This window comes from Scardinius erythrophthalmus, assembly GCF_964197995.2.
Source record: "Scardinius erythrophthalmus genome assembly, chromosome: 11".
Lineage (NCBI taxonomy): Eukaryota > Metazoa > Chordata > Actinopteri > Cypriniformes > Leuciscidae > Scardinius > Scardinius erythrophthalmus.
Window position 1 is genome coordinate 17,704,936 of NC_138231.1, and position 22,746 is coordinate 17,727,681.

General features: G+C 41.0%; 1 protein-coding gene across 2 annotated transcripts in view; it reads right to left on the reverse strand.

Annotated features, from left to right (window-relative positions):
- LOC308698907 (RAC-alpha serine/threonine-protein kinase) overlaps positions 1-22,746 on the reverse strand; it is a 79,615-nt gene that overhangs the window by 30,553 nt on the left and 26,316 nt on the right. The window contains exons 11-12 of one of the 2 annotated variants that reach the window (XM_081379378.1): positions 11,895-12,109; positions 4,318-4,434 (exon numbers count right to left, since the gene is read on the reverse strand). In XM_081379378.1, the coding sequence (XP_081235504.1) occupies positions 4,404-4,434; positions 11,895-12,109 (246 nt within the window). In that variant the 3' untranslated portion in view covers positions 4,318-4,403. Of the gene's footprint in view, positions 1-4,317; positions 4,435-11,894; positions 12,110-22,746 lie in introns of those variants that run through there. The other variant, XM_081379377.1, reaches the window with a different exon arrangement.

Consider the following 22,746-nt stretch of genomic DNA (forward strand, 5'->3'; position numbering starts at 1 on the left):
AATCTATCACACTGTATATTGTTGACTCTCCCAAATTCGAGATCATCCTGGGACATCCCTGGCTATCTATTCACGATCCTGACATTTCCTGGTATCATGGTGAGTTGACTCATTGGTCCACATTTTGTCTAAATCACTGCCTTCCCACTAAACCCCAACCATGTCTCACAACCAGCATTGAAAGTCCAGATACCCTCAAGACTGTGAACATCCCCGTCTATTATTACAATCTTTCTGAAGTCTTTAGCAAAACCAAGGCCGCACAGCTACCACCACACAGACCCTGGGACTGTGCTATCGATCTGCTTCCCAATGCCATGCCTCCCAAAAGCAAAGTTTACCCTCTCTCCCGAACCGAAAGTCAAGCAATGGAAGAGTATATTGAAGAGGCTCTGAACTCAGGTTTTATTCGTCCATCTACATCGCCAGCAGCTGCAGGATTCTTCTTTGTTGAAAAGAAAGATGGAGGACTAAGACCCTGCATCGATTACAGAGGACTAAATAATGTGACTGTCAAATTTCGTTATCCCCTTCCTTTAGTACCCTCTGCCCTAGAACAGCTGCAGGAAGCCACCATTTTCACTAAACTGGACTTAAGAAGTGCCTACAACTTAATTAGGATAAAGGAAGGCGATGAGTGGAAAACTGCTTTTCTGACCACCAGGGGGCACTATGAGTACCAAGTTATGCCATATGGGATGGCCAACTCACCCACCATCTTCCAATCATTCATCAATGAAATCTTCAAGGACCTTCTCAACCAGTTTGTGGTAGCCTATATTGATGACATTCTCATCTACTCCAAGTCTGAGGCAGAGCATATCAACCATGTTAAAATAGTCCTCTCTCGATTACTCGAAAATCAGCTCTATGTCAAAGCAGAAAAATGTGAATTCCATGTTAATCAAACCTCGTTTCTAGGCTACCACATAAGTCACCATGGAGCAAAGATGGATGATTTAAAGGTTCAAGCAGTCACCGAATGTCCCCAACCCACAGCAGTCAAGGAATTACAAAGATTCTTAGGCTTCGCAAACTTCTACAGACGCTTCATCCTTAACTACAGCACCATAGCGTCCCCCCTAACATCACTTCTAAAAGGTAAACCCACAAAGCTCAGCTGGAATAAAGAAGCCACCAATGCCTTTATCACCCTGAAGGAAAGATTCACGTCTGCCCCCATTCTGAAACACCCGGACCACAGTTTACCTTTTATAGTAGAAGTGGATGCCTCCGACTGTGGAATCGGGGCAGTACTCTCACAGAGACACGGTCAACCAGGCAAACTACATCCATGTGCATTCTTTTCAAGGAAACTAACCGCCGCTGAACGGAATTATGATGTGGGGAACAAGGAACTGCTATCCATGAAGGCAGCCATCGAGGAGTGGCGACATTGGTTGGAGGGGGCGGTCCACCCATTTCAAATCATGTATATCAATAGTGCAAAACGTCTTAACCCACGTCAAGCTCGTTGGGCTCTATTCTTCACTCGCTTCCAGTTTACAGTAACCTATCGGCCCGGCAGTAAGAACTGTAAAGCAGATGCCCTCTCCAGACGATACGACCTTCCCACAGAACATCTCACCCCAGAACCCATCCTTCCTTACTCTGTCATCCTCGCTCCAGTTTCCTGGGACATCATGGAGGAATTACAACAAGAACAACAACGTGAACCACCACCTGCTCACTGCCCTCATGACAAACAGTACGTACCACTATGTCTACGTCAACGTATCATGCAATGGATCCATACTTCCATTAGTGCAGGCCACCCTGGTATTTCTCGCACTATTCATCTGCTACAAAATTCATTTTGGTGGCCTGCAATGGCCAAAGAGGTCACCGCTTATGTAAAGTCTTGTCAAGTCTGTGCCCAGTCCAAAACCCCTAAAGAGTTACCCTCCGGTCTCCTACAACCGCTACCCATCCCACAACGCCCATGGTCCCACCTATCCATACACTTTGTCACTGATCTACCTCCCTCCGACAATTGTACCACTATTCTAGTCATTATAGACCATTTCTCAAAATCCTGTCGCCTAATCCCATTAAAGGGACTACCTACCGCCATAGAAACAGCCCAAGCCCTGTTCCACTATGTCTTCAGAGTATATGGTCTCCCAGAAGATATTGTCAGCGATCGGGGCACACAATTCACTTTCCACGTCTGGAGAGCTTTCTGCAAACAATTGGATATTAACGTTAGTCTCACGTCAGGATATCATCCTCAAGCCAACGGCCAAGTTGAACGCCTCAATCAAGAAATCGGCAGATACCTACGAACCTACTGCAGTCGAGAGCAACATCGATGGTCTGAGTTTCTACCTTGGGCAGAATATACTCAGAACTCTCTCACACACACATCCACTGGCCTGACCCCCTTTCAGTGCGTCCTGGGGTTCCAACCTCCCTTGTTCCCGTGGTCTGGCGAACCTTCCTCAGTCCCAGCAGTGGACGACTGGATTCAACGTAGCGAGAGGGTGTGGGACAGTGCACACGTACGTCTCCAGCGGGCCGTGAGAACACAGGAGTTCCAGGCCAACAGACGACGTCGCCCACATCCTCCCTACCAACCAGGACAACGGGGCTGGCTCTCGACAAAGAACATCAAGTTACGGCTGCCAAGCAGGAAGCTCAGTCCAAGGTATGTTGGCCCTTTTAAGATTCTTAAGAGAATTAATGAGGTCACTTACCAATTGGAGCTTCCTGATAACTACCGAATCTCTCCCTCCTTCCATGTCTCCCTCCTCAAACCGGTCCACCCGAATGCTGACCCTGGCCATGAGACCCCAGAACCACCACCTCCATTGGACATTGATGGAACTCCTGCTTATCAAGTGAATGAGTTACTAGACTCACGACGAAGAGAGGGTCGACTCCAATATCTGGTGGACTGGGAGGGCTATGGACCTGAGGAGAGATCGTGGGTAGCTGCCCGGGACATTTTGGATCCATACAGTACACTGACTGTGTTCCACTCCCTCTGCTTCTTCTGCACTCATTTCCTGTTTGACTGCTATTTAACCAGAGACCATTATTGTACTCATTGCGAAGTATTGCCAGTTTACCTGCCTAACCGAGCGTTATTTCCTGTTTATCCTGCCTGTCTACTGTGTATGATTCTGCCTGGTGTAAACTTCACACACAAGGCTGAGAGGGTTAGCTCTGGAATTCACAGTAAATCATTCACCAGGCCGAACTTCATTGGAGCAAAACTTAAAGTTCTTTATTTGTCATAAAGCAGGGTTAAGGATAAAGGGGAGAAAACGTGAACTTAGGTACTTCTTCTTTCTCAGGTTGCTCCTTTTTGCATCGATTTACTTCTGGAAAAGAGGCAGAGGAGGTGTACGATTAGTTAAGGAGATTCACTTTACTCACACCGTCAATTAAGCCTCTATCTTCAAGAGGGTAGTTGGGCTGGCTGGGCTTTAATGCATCCAACACTGTGTCTGTCCTCTTCCCCTGCTTCCCTCTCTACTGTGGCTTCTTTGTTCACTTTTATGTGATTCCTAATTGGGACCAACAGCCTGCAGCTGAGGCTGCCTGTCAGAGGGGAATGTTGCAATCCTGTGTTAGAGCTGTCCTTGGTCCTGAACACCACTGTTTCACCCAGACCTTGTGCCCTCTTGATGGTGCTCTCCATGGTGCTGCAGGTGACTGTGCTGCATTGTGATGGACTGTTTCCTTCTGGCCACCACATACCCCCTTTTCCAGCTCCAAACTCCTATTTGGAGCGCACGCCCAAGAGCAGTCATGCCTCCTGGACATGGCATCAGCATTCGCATGAGAACTCCCAGCCCGGTGTTCTACTTTAAACTGGAAGTCCTGCAACTGAAGAAACCAGCGAGTGATTCTTTCATTTTTCCCTTTGTTTTGAGACATCCATTTTAGGGGAGCATGATCAGTTATTAAAACAAATTTTCGACCCAACAGATAATACCTCAATTTTTCAATCGCCCATTTTACAGCAAGACACTCTTTTTCGATTGTGGCATAATTCTTCTCATGGGGCAGCAACTTACGGCTAATAAACATGACGGGGTGTTCCATGCCATCCTGCAACTGAGACAGTACTGCTCCAACCCCTACTTCAGAGGCATCTGTTTGTAGAACAAACGGTTTGTTGAAGTTTGGGGCTTGTAGGACTGGCGGTCAGGGCTTCTTCTATTTTCTTAGTGTTTCTCTTCACTGTCTGAATCCCAGGCGAGGCTCAACTCATGCCCGCATTCTCCACCATCTGTAAACTTCACACACAAGTCTGAGAGGGTTAGCTCTGGAATTCACAGTAAATCATTCACCAGGCCGAACTTCATTGGAGCAAAACTTAAAGTTCTTTATTTGTCATAAAGCAGGGTTAAGGATAAAGGGGAGAAAACGTGAACTTAGGTACTTCTTCTTTCTCAGGTTGCTCCTTTTTGCATCGATTTACTTCTGGAAAAGAGGCAGAGGAGGTGTACGATTAGTTAAGGAGATTCACTTTACTCACACCGTCAATTAAGCCTCTATCTTCAAGAGGGTAGTTGGGCTGGCTGGGCTTTAATGCATCCAACACTGTGTCTGTCCTCTTCCCCTGCTTCCCTCTCTACTGTGGCTTCTTTGTTCACTTTTATGTGATTCCTAATTGGGACCAACAGCCTGCAGCTGAGGCTGCCTGTCAGAGGGGAATGTTGCAATCCTGTGTTAGAGCTGTCCTTGGTCCTGAACACCACTGTTTCACCCAGACCTTGTGCCCTCTTGATGGTGCTCTCCATGGTGCTGCAGGTGACTGTGCTGCATTGTGATGGACTGTTTCCTTCTGGCCACCACATACCCCCTTTTCCAGCTCCAAACTCCTATTTGGAGCGCACGCCCAAGAGCAGTCATGCCTCCTGGACATGGCATCAGCATTCGCATGAGAACTCCCAGCCCGGTGTTCTACTTTAAACTGGAAGTCCTGCAACTGAAGAAACCAGCGAGTGATTCTTTCATTTTTCCCTTTGTTTTGAGACATCCATTTTAGGGGAGCATGATCAGTTATTAAAACAAATTTTCGACCCAACAGATAATACCTCAATTTTTCAATCGCCCATTTTACAGCAAGACACTCTTTTTCGATTGTGGCATAATTCTTCTCATGGGGCAGCAACTTACGGCTAATAAACATGACGGGGTGTTCCATGCCATCCTGCAACTGAGACAGTACTGCTCCAACCCCTACTTCAGAGGCATCTGTTTGTAGAACAAACGGTTTGTTGAAGTTTGGGGCTTGTAGGACTGGCGGTCAGGGCTTCTTCTATTTTCTTAGTGTTTCTCTTCACTGTCTGAATCCCAGGCGAGGCTCAACTCATGCCCGCATTCTCCACCATCTGTAAACTTCACACACAAGTCTGAGAGGGTTAGCTCTGGAATTCACAGTAAATCATTCACCAGGCCGAACTTCATTGGAGCAAAACTTAAAGTTCTTTATTTGTCATAAAGCAGGGTTAAGGATAAAGGGGAGAAAACTTGAACTTAGGTACTTCTTTCTCAGGTTGCTCCTTTTGCATCGATTTACTTCTGGAAAAGAGGCAGAGGAGGTGTACGATTAGTTAAGGAGATTCACTTTACTCACACCGTCAATTAAGCCTCTATCTTCAAGAGGGTAGTTGGGCTGGCTGGGCTTGAATGCATCCAACACTGTGTCTGTCCTCTTCCCCTGCTTCCCTCTCTACTGTGGCTTCTTTGTTCACTTTTATGTGATTCCTAATTGGGACCAACAGCCTGCAGCTGAGGCTGCCTGTCAGAGGGGAATGTTGCACACCTGTGTTAGAGCTGTCCTTGGTCCTGAACACCACTGTTTCACCCAGACCTTGTGCCCTCTTGATGGTGCTCTCCATGGTGCTGCAGGTGACTGTGCTGCATTGTGATGGACTGTTTCCTTCTGGCCACCACACTGGTTCTCTGTTTCTTGAGTTTCTGGATTATCCCCTTTGTTTTGGTTGCCTGATCGGACTGATGTTTTTGCTTGGACCTATTGCCTGCCTACTCACTCTTGCCTTTTGGAATTCCCCTTTGTATGTTGAAAGATCTGACTGCTACCTTGGTTTTGACCAAGTATTTGTTTGTGGAAACTGTCTTACATAAACTTCCGCACATGGATTCTCACTCAGCCTCAGCGTCCTCGTTACACACGTAGAAGCAAAATAAGATTATATTTTTTTTCAGTAATTATAATATAATATAATTATAATATAGTGTTGCTAAATGTTGGATATTTAAGTAATTTTAAGATAAAAACACCAACATTTTGTCATACATATAATACTTTGATTTTTTACTAAAATAAATGTAGATTTAGGGCAAACAAATTACAATTAGGCGGTTGTTTTGCACCAAGGTGGAGACAGTTCTGTTTGTAACACTAGTACTCCACTTTACTTAGTGTATGAGGCTGATGATACTGGTGGAAGGGAGAGACATAGAGATATTAGGGTAAATGAAGAGAAGGAAAAGGGAAGTGAGGATACCGTTCAAGAGAAAACTTTAATTATTTTACACAGCCCCAGCCTAAGGATTTAGACCAATAAATGTAATTTAGGAAAAAATAGGGTTGTCCGTGTTTCTAAATTTTATTTGGGTGCATAGGATGGCCTGGATGGGTGTAGGATTTCCCGGCCTGAAATTGTGTCCCAGTCTGGCCCTGCGCAGCAGCTAGAGGTCTTACTAGAACCAGGAAGTATGACCATATTAGCCCGGTTCTGTCAACACTGCATTGGCTCCCTATTAAACATCGTATACATTTTAAAATATTGCTGATCACTTACAAAGCATTTAATGGTTTAGCTCCCCAGTACTTAAGCAAGCTCTTAACACATTATAGTCCTTCACGTCTATTGCAATCTCAAAATTCCGGCCAGTTGATAATACCTAGAATATCAAAATCAACTGCTGGCAGTAGATCCTTCTCCTATTTAGCACCAAAACTTTGGAACAATCCTCCTAACATTGTCCGGGAAGCAGACACACTCTGTCAGTTCAAATCTAGACAAAAAACACATCTCTTCTTCTTTAATTCAATGTTAGGCTGCATAGATTAGGTCAGCTGGAACTGGGAACACTTCCCATAAATCCTGATGTACTTGTTACATCATAAGAAGGATGGCGTCTACGCTAATATTAGTCTCTCTGTTTGTCCGAGGTTTACCACAGTCCGCCGGATCCAGGCCGTATCTAGATCTGATGAAGGACCTGCGCTTGGACACGATGACAAAGCAGTCCTGAAGTGTCAATCAGTCTCTCCCCTGTGACGGCCTCCTTCTCTTCCCTTTACCTCAGTACAGATAAAATGTTGTCGGGATAATAGTGGTTCACGTGGCTACGCAGACGCGACAAAAAATTTCTGTATTATACATTTTTAAGGCCAGACAAGTAGTTTATTGAGGGTTGATTTGTAAAGAAGGACTACACGCCTGCGCACATATATATTCAGACACGCATTCCTTTGGACTGAACACGTAATGCGCATGTGTGTGACGTCTGCGTTTTCGCAGGTTTGCGTTTTTGAGGTTTGCGCAGAGATAACGGATAATCGTTTGCATCTTTGAACCTATTTCAGGGAGTGCGTTCTCGAGACACCAGGCACTGTTTTGTGTGGATGGGCGGCCGGAGCGCGTTAAGGGTTTTCCTGTTAGAACGGTGTTGTGTTAGCAGCCCCTAAGTTTATAACTAATGATCTTTGCAACGGAAGTGAATCAATCAAAACTAACTTTAGCTGGACAATAACTTTATCCTAGAGCTGTTGTAAAGCCTAAACAATCTGTTACGGTAATTTCCTATTATCTCTGTAAATCCATATTGTTACAAGCGCTATATAAATGAAGGTGACTTGACTTGACTTGAAAAGGAAAGGATACCCTATTAAAGTATATGGTTTTATGTCTCAAGACATAATAAAAAATCATCTGGTCCTTGGCAGGTCTTAAAATTAGGTAAATACAACCTCAGATGAATGCGGTGTAATATATTTTACTTTAGACCAATCACGTAGCGCTGAAAAAACAGCAGTTTCTCCTTAACCTCCATATTACACTCATATTTATTTAACAAAAACTAGGCCAAAATGGAAAAGAAATGGGTGAAAAATTAAGTACATCCTTATTGCTTACATAGGAATTACTGTATTGTTCCAAATATAAGATTTTTTAATATAATATAAGGTTTTTTTCTTGGAAATACATCTGGAAAAATGGGGTCGTTTTATATTCGGCGTCTAAACTTCTACATGTCAATAATACAGCCGCAACAATAGGGAGCACCAAATACGTGAAAAACCCGAGGACTGTTAAATGCAGCGGAGTTAAACAACTATCATGAAGCAGTCAAGAAATACGGTGTGTCAGATTGTAATATTAGAAGATGGCGAGCCCAGAAAGACAGCAGAATGCGGTGCTAAACGCGGCCACTTCAAAGAAACTGACAGGCAAGTGTGTCAGTACGTAGCTGAAAAAAGAAATGAGGGGTTGCCCATAACCACAGTCGTCATCCAGCAGAAGGCACTGGAAATCGCCAAAGAGCTGAACTTACCCACCAGCGAGGCCCATCATTTCTTATTTCAGCAATGTAGTCTTGTCTGTCAATATCCTCGACGCGTGTAATGGATTAGTGCTTACCCTCCGACTTTAGGGAGAAACTGCTGTCTGAAATCTACTAAATGAGGACTTCAGTTTATTTTTATGGTATGCCATAAAGTGTTGAATGTGATTGTTGTTGGTACATTTTACCAGTATTTACCATACTTCAAATACAAAAATACTAAAATGTAATATGAAAAGCATGCAATATGAAAATTATTTTGAAATAAAGTATTTTCTTTAAAAAGACAAGATTTGGTCTTCAAAAAGTCTTTTTCCAAAAGGTTCATCTTGAAAATGGGGGTCTTCTTATATTCAGGGTCTTCTTATAGATTCGGAACAATACGGTATGAGTCTGGCGCTGCTAATCAAATGCCCGATTAATTGGTCATCAGCAAGTGTGATCACCTCTTAAAAAAAAGGAGATGTTTTTGATAGTTTGCTGGTCTGAAGCATTCAGGTGTGTGTTAACAATGCCAAGGAGGAAAGACATCAGCAGTGATCTTAGAGAAGCAATTATTACTGTCATCAATCTGAGAATGGGCATTTTCCAACAATTTTAATTCTATTATTCTACGGTAAGGAAGCTTTACAGGTGGAAAACATTCAAGACAGTTGCCAATCTTCCCAGAAGTGGACTGTCCCAGCAAATTCACCCCAATATCAGCATATCAGCACAAACACCTCATACCAGCTGTCCACAACGCTGATGGAGGGTTGATGATTTTGGGCTTGTTTTGCAGCCATAGGACCTGCTGGGCACATTGCAGTCATTGAGTTGACCATGAACTCCTCTGTATACCAAAGTATTCTAGAGTCAAGTGTGAGGTCATCTGTCTGACAGCTAAAGCTTGGCTGGGTTTGGGTCATGCAACAGGAACATTATCACAAGCACACCAGCAAATCTACAACAGAATGGCTGAAAAAGAACAGAATCAAGTGTTGCAGTGGCCCAGTCAAAGTCCAGACCTCAACCCGACTGAAATGGTGTGCCGCGACCTTTAGAGAGCTGTGCATAAACAAATGCCCTCAAACCTCAATGAACTGAAGAAACGTTATAAAGAATAACGGGACAAAATTCCTCCAGAACGATGCGATAGACTGATACTGTTATACAGAAAATCATTCCTTCAACTTATTGCTGTTAAAAGTGGCTTAAACAATTGAATCACAGGGTGTACTTGGTTTGTCACCCATGGCTTTTCCATTTTGGATTTATTTTTGTTAAATGAATAATGACACGGTGTACTATGTCATTTGTTGTTGTTCGTTTAAGACCTGCCAACGACCAGATGATTTTTATTATGTTCTTCTGATACGTAAAACCATACATTTCCAAAGGCTAATATATATATACAGTGAGGAAAATAAGTATTTGAACACCCTGCTATTTTGCAAGTTCTCCCACTTGGAAATCATGGAGGGGTCTGAAATTGTCATCGTACGTGCATGTCCACTGTGAAAGACATAATCCAAAAAAAAAAAATCCAGAAATCACAATATAAGATTTTTTAACTATTTATTTGTATGATACAGCTGCAAATAAATATTTGAACACCTGTCTATCAGCTAGAATTCTGACCCTCAAAGACCTGTTAATCTGCCTTTAAAATGTCCACCTCCACTCCATTTATTATCCTAAATTAGATACACCTGTTTGAGGTTGTTAGCTGCATAAAGACACCTGTCCACCCTATACAATCAGTAAGAATCCAACTACTAACATGGCCAAGACCAAAGAGCTGTCCAAAGACACTAGAGACAAAATTGTACACCTCCACAAGGCTGGAAAGGGCTACGGGGAAATTGCCAAGCAGCTTGGTGAAAAAATGTCCACTGTTGGAGCAATCATTAGAAAATGGAAGAAGCTAAACATGACTGTCAATCTCCCTCGGACTGGGGCTCCATGCAAGATCTCACCTCGTGGGGTCTCAATGATCCTAAGAAAGGTGAGAAATCAGCCCAGAACTGCACGGGAGGAGCTGGTCAATGACCTGAAAAGAGCTGGGACCACCGTTTCCAAGGTTACTGTTGGTAATACACTAAGACGTCATGGTTTGAAATCATGCATGGCACGGAAGGTTCCCCTGCTTAAACCAGCACATGTCAAGGCCCGTCTTAAGTTTGCCAATGACCATTTGGATGATCCAGAGGAGTCATGGGAGAAAGTCATGTGGTCAGATGAGACCAAAATAGAACTTTTTGGTCATAATTCCACTAAACGAGTTTGGAGGAAGAAGAATGATGAGTACCATCCCAAGAACACCATCCCTACTGTGAAGCATGGGGGTGGTAGCATTATGCTTTGGGGGTGTTTTTCTGCACATGGGACAGGGCGACTGCACTGTATTAAGGTGAGGATGACCGGGGCCATGTATTGCGAGATTTTGGGGAACAACCTCCTTCCCTCAGTTAGAGCATTGAAGATGGGTCGAGGCTGGGTCTTCCAACATGACAATGACCCGAAGCACACAGCCAGGATAACCAAGGAGTGGCTCTGTAAGAAGCATATCAAGGTTCTGGCGTGGCCTAGCCAGTCTCCAGACCTAAACCCAATAGAGAATCTTTGGAGGGAGCTCAAACTCCGTGTTTCTCAGCGACAGCCCAGAAACCTGACTGATCTAGAGAAGATCTGTGTGGAGGAGTGGGCCAAAATCCCTCCTGCAGTGTGTGCAAACCTGGTGAAAAACTACAGGAAACGTTTGACCTCTGTAATTGCAAACAAAGGCTACTGTACCAAATATTAACATTGATTTTCTCAGGTGTTCAAATACTTATTTGCAGCTGTATCATACAAATAAATAGTTAAAAAATCATACATTGTGATTTCTGGATTTTTTTTTTTTTTTTGATTATGTCTCTCACAGTGGACATGCACCTACGATGACAATTTCAGACCCCTCCATGATTTCTAAGTGGGAGAACTTGCAAAATAGCAGGGTGTTCAAATACTTATTTTCCTCACTGTATATGTATATAAATATGTATATATATATATATATATATATATATATATATATATATATATATATATATATATATATATATATATATTATTATTATTATTATTATTATTATTATTATTATTATTATTATTATTATTATTTTACCCTATTCAGGGTTGCATGTAAAACGCAACAATTCAAAGAAATAAGAATCTACTAAAACACTCACAGACCTTCCAGGTGATGTTATGAATCAATTAATTGAGAGAAACACATCCTTCATATAACATGAATTCTTAAAACAGTGGACCATACAACACTAAGAGTGATTACTTGACAACATTCAGAGGTCTCTCACCGCTGTTTCGGGTCTTTCTGAAGCAGTCCTGAGAGCAATGATTTTGCCTCGGGCCCAAGTGTACGAGGGAAACGGATCTCATCCATGAGGATTAATTCAAAGAGCTTCTCATGATCCTGGTTGTAGAAGGGCAACCGGCCGCACATCATCTCGTACATGACCACACCCAACCCCCACCAGTCCACCGCGCGGCCATAATCATTGTCCTCAAGAACCTGAAAAAAAGCAGCAGAGAACCTGAGCCATAAACTTTGAATCTGACAATTTCAAAAGCGGGGCAAATGGGTCAAGATTTTGCTGGTTAGCATGGTAGTTGCCGTAATAACAGTAACATACTGTAAAGATTACATTAAAGAACTGTAAATTCACAACTGCTCTAGTTTTGCTGCTTTTACAGGTGTGCTGTATAATTTTACAGTATAATTGTAGTTTATGATTTACGTCAATCTTGTAAAATTTACAGGCTTACTGGCAACCAAAATTGGCAGTAAATTGCTGTAAATTTTACAGCAATTTGTTACTGTGTACATTATCAGGACCAAAAAGCGTGTTTCTCCATTGACAATCATTCAATAGCTGCTGCTGTGTTCTGACATTTATTTATATATTTTTATGTTCATTTATGTATTTGCATGCATTTATTTTGTTAGATTGCAAATTTTCATTACAGTTTAGTAGATGTTTTGACAGTGATTTTTGGAGGGCTCTTGAAAGCACAAAATGGCTGCCTGTTCACGTCATAGCTCATGGCTTGGCACTGTGCATGTACTGTACTGGTGCCATCAGCCAATCTGCCTTGTCATGAAATAATGTTCTCATAATTTAATTTTTATAGTGCTTTTCACAATACACAAGAATTCAAAACAGATTTACAGAAATCCAAGATGATAATGTTTATAATATCTTAATGCCTAAGTGTCCACATTTAGCGGTTTTGAGCTGAGCGATAGGATAGTTTATATTTAAGGATGATATAAACAATCAAGCAGTTGAGTTGCTATGTATGTGATGTGCTGATTGATATCTGTGTGTGTCATCGTAGATTAACTTTTTGTGCTCATATTTGTTAAAATCTTCGAACTGATTTTTATAATACTGCTGGATCTCATGCTGCAGTAACACAGGTTTTGTGATGTGAATATATTAATGGTACAACACAATTGTTAGAATAAAAATAAATCAGTGAATCAGTCTATTTCATGATGATTATAAACCATCAACAGGTAACCATCATCACCTGCTATTGTTTAATTTAGCTTTCTTTGCTACTGCAAATGTGTTTGACAAACACACTGTCACAGCAGCCAAAAAAGACAAAAGCTATAATAAGAGTTAAGAGCCCAACTAATGGAAACACTAATCACTGTTATGGTGACTTCAAATGAAACACATTAGAGTTAAACCCCTGTTAATTCTCAATAAAACATTTTGTAGACGTCTGACAGAAATAAAGTCAGTCTGGTTAGTAAGTGAAGCTGGTAATGCTGTGTATGGAGTTGTTTAATCCTCTGCTGAGATCTTGAGAGATTTAATGTCTTCTTTTGATTTCATCTAAGGCTGTGGCTGAAGTCAGATGTAGTTATTGTGTTTCTGCTCATCTCTTTTTCTGTTCTCTTCTTTCCTTCAGTGATTCTGCCTGTTAACAGGCTTATTAAGGCTGAAATGACTCCATATTTAATATAGCCTACACAGATTTTGTAGCTCAGATAAGGTCCAGTTCTGGTTTATTTATTTGCTCTTGGCTGACATGTGGCATTGCTATGGCATGCTTGTGGCCCAGATCTGGCAAACAGGAGTGGACCACCCAAGGGCCGTCATTCCATGCTGCATGTGGGCCAGACCATCTTTCCGTATGTGCCAGATGTGGGCCAGATCTAGGATGTCACAGTGTTGCTATGTGGGTTATTGCTGTCATCAATCTGAGAAGGGTTATATTTCCAACAAGTCCATTATTCTACTGTAAGGAAGATTATTTACAAGTGGAAAACATTCAAGACAGTTGCCAATCTTCGCAGTAGTGGACGTCCCAGCAAATTCACCCCAAAGTCAGACCGTGCAATGCTCAGAGAAATCGCAAAACATCACAACTTCAAATGTGGTTAGAAAAGCCGGAAAAATACTTAGCTCTTCCCTCAGGCAGAAGATATAGGGTACCTATCTATTGCTCGGTTTCACAGACAAGGCTTAAACTAGTCCCAGGCTAAAATGCATGTTTGAGCTGTTTTAACTGAAAGCAACTTGCACTGATATTAAAATAGGTCAGTGCCATTGTTCTCTTTCGAGAGGTCTCTCGTATTGCGTAAAGATAGCTTACGCTATGGGAAAAATCCTTTTCTCGAGAATATTGAAGCCAATTTTTTTAAACGCAGTGCAGCTGCAAAGCATACACAATGGGCGTGACTTATGGCTATATAAGCACCCATTCTTTGCCAAGGAACTCAGATTTTATTTCCTTCAGCGAACACTCCACTTCGCTGATCTCTGGATGGAAGCCTTCGCCGCCGTTGACAAGCTTTCAGCGGAACAAGCCTTTCCGAGGCGTTGCTTCAAATGCCTCGCACAGCCTGCGCCTCGTGCCGAGGCCCTCTCTTCGGTGGGGACCGTCACAATCTCTGTACTTCCTGTCTGGGCCGTGACCATGCGGAAGCTGCACTCGCCAAGGACGGCTGCCTTGAGTGCGACTTGATGGATCTCCCAACCTGCGGGCTCGACTGGCTGTTTTCGCCGACGACGACCCCGCACTTCTTGCCTCTCTCCCTTTGCTTGAGCCGCACAAAAAGAAGCGCCATTCACAAAGGATGCCAGAGCGGATGGATGCGAGCGAACACACGCCGACCCAGTCCCCGCGTGCCTCGCTCTCTCACAGAGAAACTCCTTCACCGGTCCAGTTTACACAGGCGGACCAGCGCCCCTCTCTGTAAGCGGCAGGTCTCATCTCTTTTGGGGCATCGGACGAGGAGGACGAGAAGGGTGACAGCCTTTCCATCGCTGCATCCGAATGCGACGAGTCGGTGGGCTCCGTTTCAGGCCCCGGTCCGTCAACACAAGCCAGCACGAGAACGAGCATTGATGCAGAGCTTCTCCGCGTGCTCACCAAGGCCATTGAAAACCTCGGGCTCGAGTGGTCTTCGCCCGTTGAGCCTTTGCTCGAGTGGTCTTCACCAGACCTGGCCCTGCGAGCCACAGAGTCGACAGCCCAGGCGATTGGACGAAGCATGGCCAGCTTGATGGTGCTTGAGCAGCACCTATGGCTTAATTTAACTGACATGAAGGACGCAGATAGAGCAGCTTTTCTGGACTCCGTCACCGCTCTCGCTCTGCAAAGCGCCAGCAGTTCCCTGAGAGACGGGGACCCCGATCCAAGATTGTTTTGTGCCCACGATAAAGTATGCATACCTATACACAAGCACTGTTCCCACAGTATTAACCTCTCTTCCAGCTCAAGCTGGAGAGGTAATGAATGTAGTGCGTGTGCCCACTATGAAGTATGCACCCCTACACATAAGCACTGCCACCACAGTACCAATTCTCCCCCCAGCTCGTGCGGGAGATGTAATAAATGTAGGTTGTGTGCCCACTGTGAAGTATGCACCCCTACACATGAAAACTGTTCCCACAGTTTCAGTTCTCCCTCCAGCTCGCGCTGGAGATGTGATGAAAGGTGTGCCCGCTGTAATGCACGCACCCCTGCACATAAGCGCTGTTTGCACAGCATTGCAAGATGGCTGGGTGGCCGGGTCCCTGTCACAGAGCGGCCCGTCCCCAGTTTTCATTCAACCCCTAACTATGCTGGCCAAGGCCTGGGAGGCCATCCCCGGTATATCAGTATGGGTGTTGAACAAAATAAAACGAGGCTACTCGCTACAGTTTGCTCGCATTCCCCTGTGCTTTCGAGCCGTGGTCGAAACGACAGTGAGAAGAGATGTGGCGCCCATCCTTTGCACCAAAGTGTCGAAACCAGACCCTCTTTCACAAAGCGAGTCGGCCTTATACAGTCGCTACTTCCTCGTTCTGAAAAAGGATGGTGGCCTCTTTATCGAGTATTGCGTAACCCGTTGTGCTACTGTGCTTTGATCAGGGGATCGCTTAAGTCAATTAGACCTGAGTGGCCTGATTGGTTCGCGCGTCTGAGCCGCCTCGCCATAGGTTCGTGCAGTTGCCGCAACACAACCAATGACCGCGCTAGTCGCTCATCTGTGTATGCTGTGCAGCTGCACTGCATTTTAAAAATTGGCTTCAATATTCTCGAGAAAAGGAGTTTTCCCAAAGCTTAAGCTAGCCTTACGCAATACTCGTTCCCTCATCTCAGGGAACCAAGTTTACTTTAGTAACCGAGATGTTTTGTCTCATGATGAACACCAGTTATGTTTTGGCATGAACACCAGTTTGGCCGCCGACCTCAGTGTCAGGAAGTATCGCCTGATATCAAGTCTCGCGATGTAACAAATTGCTTTACGGCACTGCACACAAAGCTAAGAAAGCTTTGTCGGAGGACGAAAGAAAGAGGAAACGGCAGACTGACCGAGCAAGGAGTCAGACTCGAGTAAATATCGTTCTTGTTGATGGACTAGTAGACATCTTCAGAGGTTATCTGTGCCTGTTCGATGTCCGACGCTTTGTAACACGTTCTGTCAGGAGGAGAAATAGGGATAGCTCACAGATGAAGTTATTACCGAGGCCAGACAGACTCACGTGGCGATTGGCATCTCACAACTTGCACTTTATTCCCCAGTCAAACTCGTGTAACTGTCTGTCACCCGTTCTACCATCCACATCTTTACTTGATAAACAAAAGTAGGATAAGAATGAGCATCAAACTGAAATAACCCGCATACAGGTGTTTGAGGTGCACATACAACACAGACTGCCGACGACAGTTCAACAGGGCTCGCGCAGCTCTTACAGGGGCCACACCTTATTCCCTGGTTTCCGCTCGTACTGCCATGGTAACCAGAGCTATGAGCAGAGCCCTCTGATTAACCAAAGCGACTGACGCGGACAACTGTGGAGTTCGCAATGTCTATTTGCATGCTGTTGTTGTTTCGTTCAAACATTATGGACCATGGCAAGCAGACTTTGGATAAAAAAGGAGAACTAAAACGAGAATCAATATCAGCACAGTGTTTTCGAGATGCCGAGAGCTCCCATAGACAGTATATAAACGAGAGCTCCACGTCTGAGACTTCGACCGCTCCTACATGTACTTATTAAACAGGTGAGCACATTTACATAAAACTAATCAATGTTATATAGTTCAACAATGATAAAATGTTAGAATATGATCTGTATGTTATTCTAATGTTGATCTAGCTTACTGCTAGTCTCATACAGACAAACTAACACATACTTTTCAACACATTTAAATGCAGTTTAGTGTGCTAATGTAATGTTAGACCAGGTGAAACAGCGCTGCGTTACCTCACACGTTTAATTTGTCTAATAAACTGACCTGTGAGTAACGTTAGTAATTCAGCGTGTAGTTCGGTAGAATGAAATGTCCATATTCCTTTTATATCCGCGGGAGCTTGCGTCGCGTTTGGAGCTGAAAGCTGTCTCTTAGCAATCCCGAACTGCTTCATATCACAGTCATGATAAATGACAACATCCATAATTCTTAGCATGTGTTGCGTCATCAAACTACGCCTTTGTTATTGTAAAGAGGTTAGCGACCCCTAGTGGCGAAAAATTCCGTACTGTACGTTTAATCCATTTGTGTTGGGATTACATGAATGATTTTTGTTTAATTAACTGACACTGGGTGGTGGATTGTTAGTTCCCCGCATGCTTTGCATATGCCAAAATCAGGAGAGTAAATGTTGAAATTGTGTTATTTTATGTGTTTTTGCGTGAAGTGAGAGACTTGTTATTGTTTAATGTTCAGTTATGGTAAATTGACATTGAAAAGAGTTTTGGTTATGTTGAAGTATTTGGATGAATATTTGAATGCTACCAATCCCGATGTGAATTCTGACTTGTGATGCAGCCTGAATCATAATCATACACTGTTCGTTCGTTGGCCAGAGGAGAACTGGCCCCCAACTAAGCCTGGGTTCTCCCCAAGTTTTTTTTCTCAATTCTGTCTCCTGATGGAGTTTGGGTTCCTTGTCACTGTCGCCTCTGGCTTGCTTAGTTCGGGACACTTAATATTCAACAATATTATTGATCTGACTGTACTGACGGTTTTGAATGAGAACTGAACTGAGCTGGATGATGACATCACTGTTTTCTCCAGAACTGCTTTATAGATGAAATGAACTAAATTAACAATTTGTGATATTTACAACAAAATGGAATCAACTCTGAACTGACTTCAGTTGAACAACAGCCGAAATGCTTAAAAGGGTCATGACATGGTTTTTTCTTTTCTTTTATTGTGTTCCCTTAGGTGCAATTATAGTATTACTATAGTTTTTTGGACAAAAAACGTTTAAAATTGAGTGATTTATGACCTTTTCCCACCCTGTTTCTCATGCTCTGATTCAAACAGTCTGTTTTGGGGGTGTTTTCCCTTTAAGAGTTCAGTGTTAACACCCACTGTTATGATTGGATAACGTCAGTGCCTATGCATCAATTGTTAACCCTTGTCAAAACGTGCGGATTTTGCGGAGCTGTGTTTACCGTTACCATAGTAACGGGTGATGCGTGCGAGGCGATGGCGATTGCAATGATGTTTGAGTCGGAATCAGAGGAAATGAACCATCAACACAACTAAGAATGCATTCGGCACAACACCAGCACTGCAGTGTTTATCACGGTGCCGAATAATATCCAGTACGTAAATAAAAATTTATTTTGTAGATTGAGTAGATTAAAAAAATGGCTGATAACATGCATACTGTGTGCCCATCTGAGTGTGGTATAACCATTCTTATTAGCGAAAAATCAGAATAATGAAATTTGCATGTAAACAATGAGTGAGTGAATGAGAGTGAAGAGTTCTGCCAGAGAATGTCTAATATGGCGAGAAGTTTCACTCTCACTACACTTCCGGCTTCTGAACTGGTTGCAGTTCCACTCTGATTCCATATGAGGGCGCTCACAGGACGAGTGCAGAATGAATGGAGGTCAATGGTGGTATACCCATCAAAATCCACTTTTCTCAGGATATAATTTTTTGTCTAGTAATTTGAATGTTGTTTTCGAAAGGAGATGCAAAGAAAATACACATTGCTGGGTGTTAGATTTTTTAGTCACTTATTTGCTTTAAAAAGTCTTTCAAAATGTCAATGACGTCAGAATGCTGACGTCATTAGCAGAATGCTAGCGTGTTATGGGCAACAACAACTCAACCTGTAAGAAATCAAAACGACATAAGTACTCGTTCATTCAACTTTCGACCTAAAACCCATGTTGAACTTGCAAAATCTACAATCAGATCTGAGATTTCTCAACGGCAATCGGGTGAAAGAGACAAATTTAGCTGTCTAGCCCCATTGACTCCCATTCATTTTGCACTCATGGCGATCGCCCCCAGTGGAACTCTGGGGGTACTACAACCAAAATTCGGTACAATAGGGCTTAATAGGGAGTTGGCAGGCTCTCAGTAGACGGGCTCTGGTTCTGCTCATGTCATGTAAACATCTTACTGCGATTAAGACCTTACTCTGATTATTAAAAATAATCGCGTTATTAATGCACATGTAAACGTAGTGAGTGACTAAGTGAGTAACTAAAAATATATGATTAAAATGAAGATATATTTATTTTGTTTAACCACTTGTCTTAAAAAAATGGGTAACACTTTAGAATACTGTATCTTACTCACTGCATAACTAATAAGTAATTATTGAAGAACTAATAGGTAATTATTCATTAACTACTTCTTCACTACTGTTAACTACTAAGGAAGATGTGTTAACTAATCAGTATGTAATATATTTGGTAACACTTTATAATAACGTTCAGTTGTAAGTCATTTATAAGTGGTTAGTTAATGATGAACTAGTCATTTACAGAACATTCATAAATGAATAGCAAGTGATATACTAACATTTTATGCATGTTTTGTAAATTCCGTTACAAGTCATTTACATGTGATTAGTTAATGATTAACTAATTATTTACGAAACATGACTATGCGTTCATAAATGATTAATAAGTGATATGTTCATTATTGGATGTTTGTTTTGTAGATTCAGTTATAAGTAATTTACAATTGATTAGTTAATGATTAAATAGTCATATACAAAACATGAATATGCATTTCATAAATGTTTAATAAATGTTAGTTTTTTTGTATATATGTAGCAATTAGAGGGTGCAAAAAGTGTTTTAAATGCCTTGAATACACATACAGATCATTTGTAGGTATATGTAACACATTTACAAGTGATGAATAGTTTACACTTTAGATTAGGGGATGCAGAAAGAGTTATAAATCATTTACAACACTTTCTGCATCCACTAATCTAAAGTGTAAACTATTCATCACTTGTAAATGATTTATTCATGCGTTTACACATCTATAACAGGTGTTGAACACTGTAGTGTGTACTGCAGTGTAAGTGCTGACTGGTGAGGGTATAGACAGCTGTCTTCTCTGAAACGCATGGAGTCTTTAACCACTGTGCACCTGATGTGAGCAAAACATGCAAAAAAAATGTAACATCATTTATTAAACATTTATAAAACGCATAGTCATGTTTAGTAAATGATTAGTTAATCATTAACTAATCTATTGTAAATGACATATAACTGAATCTACAAAACATATAATGAACATATCACTAATTAATAATTTATGAATGATTAGTCATGTTTTTAAATGATTAGTTAATCATTAACTAATCAATTGTAAATGACTTGTAACACAATTTACAAAACATACATAAAATGTTAGTATGTCACTTGCTACTTATTTATGAATGTTTTGTAAATGATTAGTTCATCATTAACTAATCACTTATAAATGACTTACAACTGAACGTTATTATAAAGTGTTACCATATATTTTTATGATTGTGTTAGAAGTAACAGTTAGTTAATCAATAAATAATGAATTCTGTCATAACTCTTGAAGAACTACTACTAATTATCTACTAATTAAGGTTCAAGAAAAATAACTAAGAAGTAACTACTAATGAACAGTCATACAAAACCAACCTGTTTTTATATTTTATATACAGTACTGTGTGTGTCTGTTTTCCTCAGCATAGAATGCCATTCAGTAAATTCATGTTTGAGGCAATGACTGAGGGAAACTGAAAATATAGGGAACTTATTAGTAATTCATAAATAATTATCAAATAATTCTGCAGGAATTACTTAGAACCTGGAACAGTATTCTAAAGTGAGAATATAGGGAACTCATTAGTAATTAATAAATAATTATCAAATAATTATCCAGGAATTAGGCTACTTATAACCTGAAACAGTATTCTAAAGTGAACATATAAGGAAATTAATTGGTAATTAACAAATAATTATTAGATAATTCTTCAGGAATTACTTGGAACCTGGAACAGTATTCTAAAGTGAGAATATAGGGAACTCATTAGTAATTATTAAATAATTATCAAATAATTATCCAGGAATTAGGCTACTTATAACCTGAAACAGTATTCTAAAGTGAACATATAAGGAAATTAATTGGTAATTAACAAATAATTATTAGATAATTCTTCAGGAATTACTTGGAACCTGGAACAGTATTCTAAAGTGAGAATATAGGGAACTCATTAGTAATTAATACAGAATTATCACATACTTCTGACTCAAATCAAACTTACTGTAAAAAACACATTATTAACGGTATTATCTAAACCTTTGTAAAATAGATAAGTTATCATACATTATGATACATTTTGCTAATTAAATAAAAAGTTTGCTTATTTGCAGATCAATATATAGCCTAGTAAATGTCTGCACTTATCTTTCTTATTAGTGCTGAAGAATGACTAAAACTGGCTAGAAAATAAAATAAAAAACATTGATCAGTGCTTTTTACTTTTCAAGTAATTACCTTTGTACTTTTACTAAAGTAATTTTGAAAATGAATAGGCCAATAGTTTATCATTTTACTGGAGTAATATTGTATTGGGTTATCTGTACTTTTACTCAAGTACTTGATTTGTGTACTTCATCCACCACTCCACTGCTAAAATAAAACGGTTTATTGTAGTAACCACTGTGTATGACTGTTCATTAGTAGTTACTTCTTAGTTATTTTTCTTGCACATTAATTAATAGATAATTAATAATAGTTCTTCAAGAGTTATGACATAATTCATTAGTTATTGATTAACTAACTGAAACTTAACACAATCATACAATTCTATTACATACTAATTAGTTAACACATCTTCCTTAGTAGTTAACAGTAGTGACTTAAGTGTTAATAAATAATTATCTATTAGTTCCTCAATAATTCCTTATTAGTTATGCAGTAAGTAAGATACAGTATTCTAAAGTGTTACCAAAAAATGTAGTAAAACCAAAAAGCCGTTTCTTTTAGCGTTCATCATGCGGTGATATGGAAATCTGCAAGGTTTGCAAAAAAGATTTCATTTTAGTGTCTTCTTTTGGAGGTGTCTGATTCTCATAACACAATTCTCCAGGCAACCAAATAGCAGAGGATAAACAATGCTATAGATTGTTAGCATTTGTTTGACAGTAAAATGATCAACAAGCAGTAAATTCAGAAATAAGATAGGCACATAGGAAAAGTCTATGCACTTGGTTGAAGCCAAAATGTTGGAGGGATGATAACAGAGCTACAGTACAGGTCAAGTTCTTCGCAAATCTACTGTTATATTTTTTTTATTTATTGTTTACTTTAAGGTCCTTTATATCTATGGAGCTTTGTTTCTTCAGATTTAGTTGATCATTTGTTTAGAATTATTCTATTTTCTAA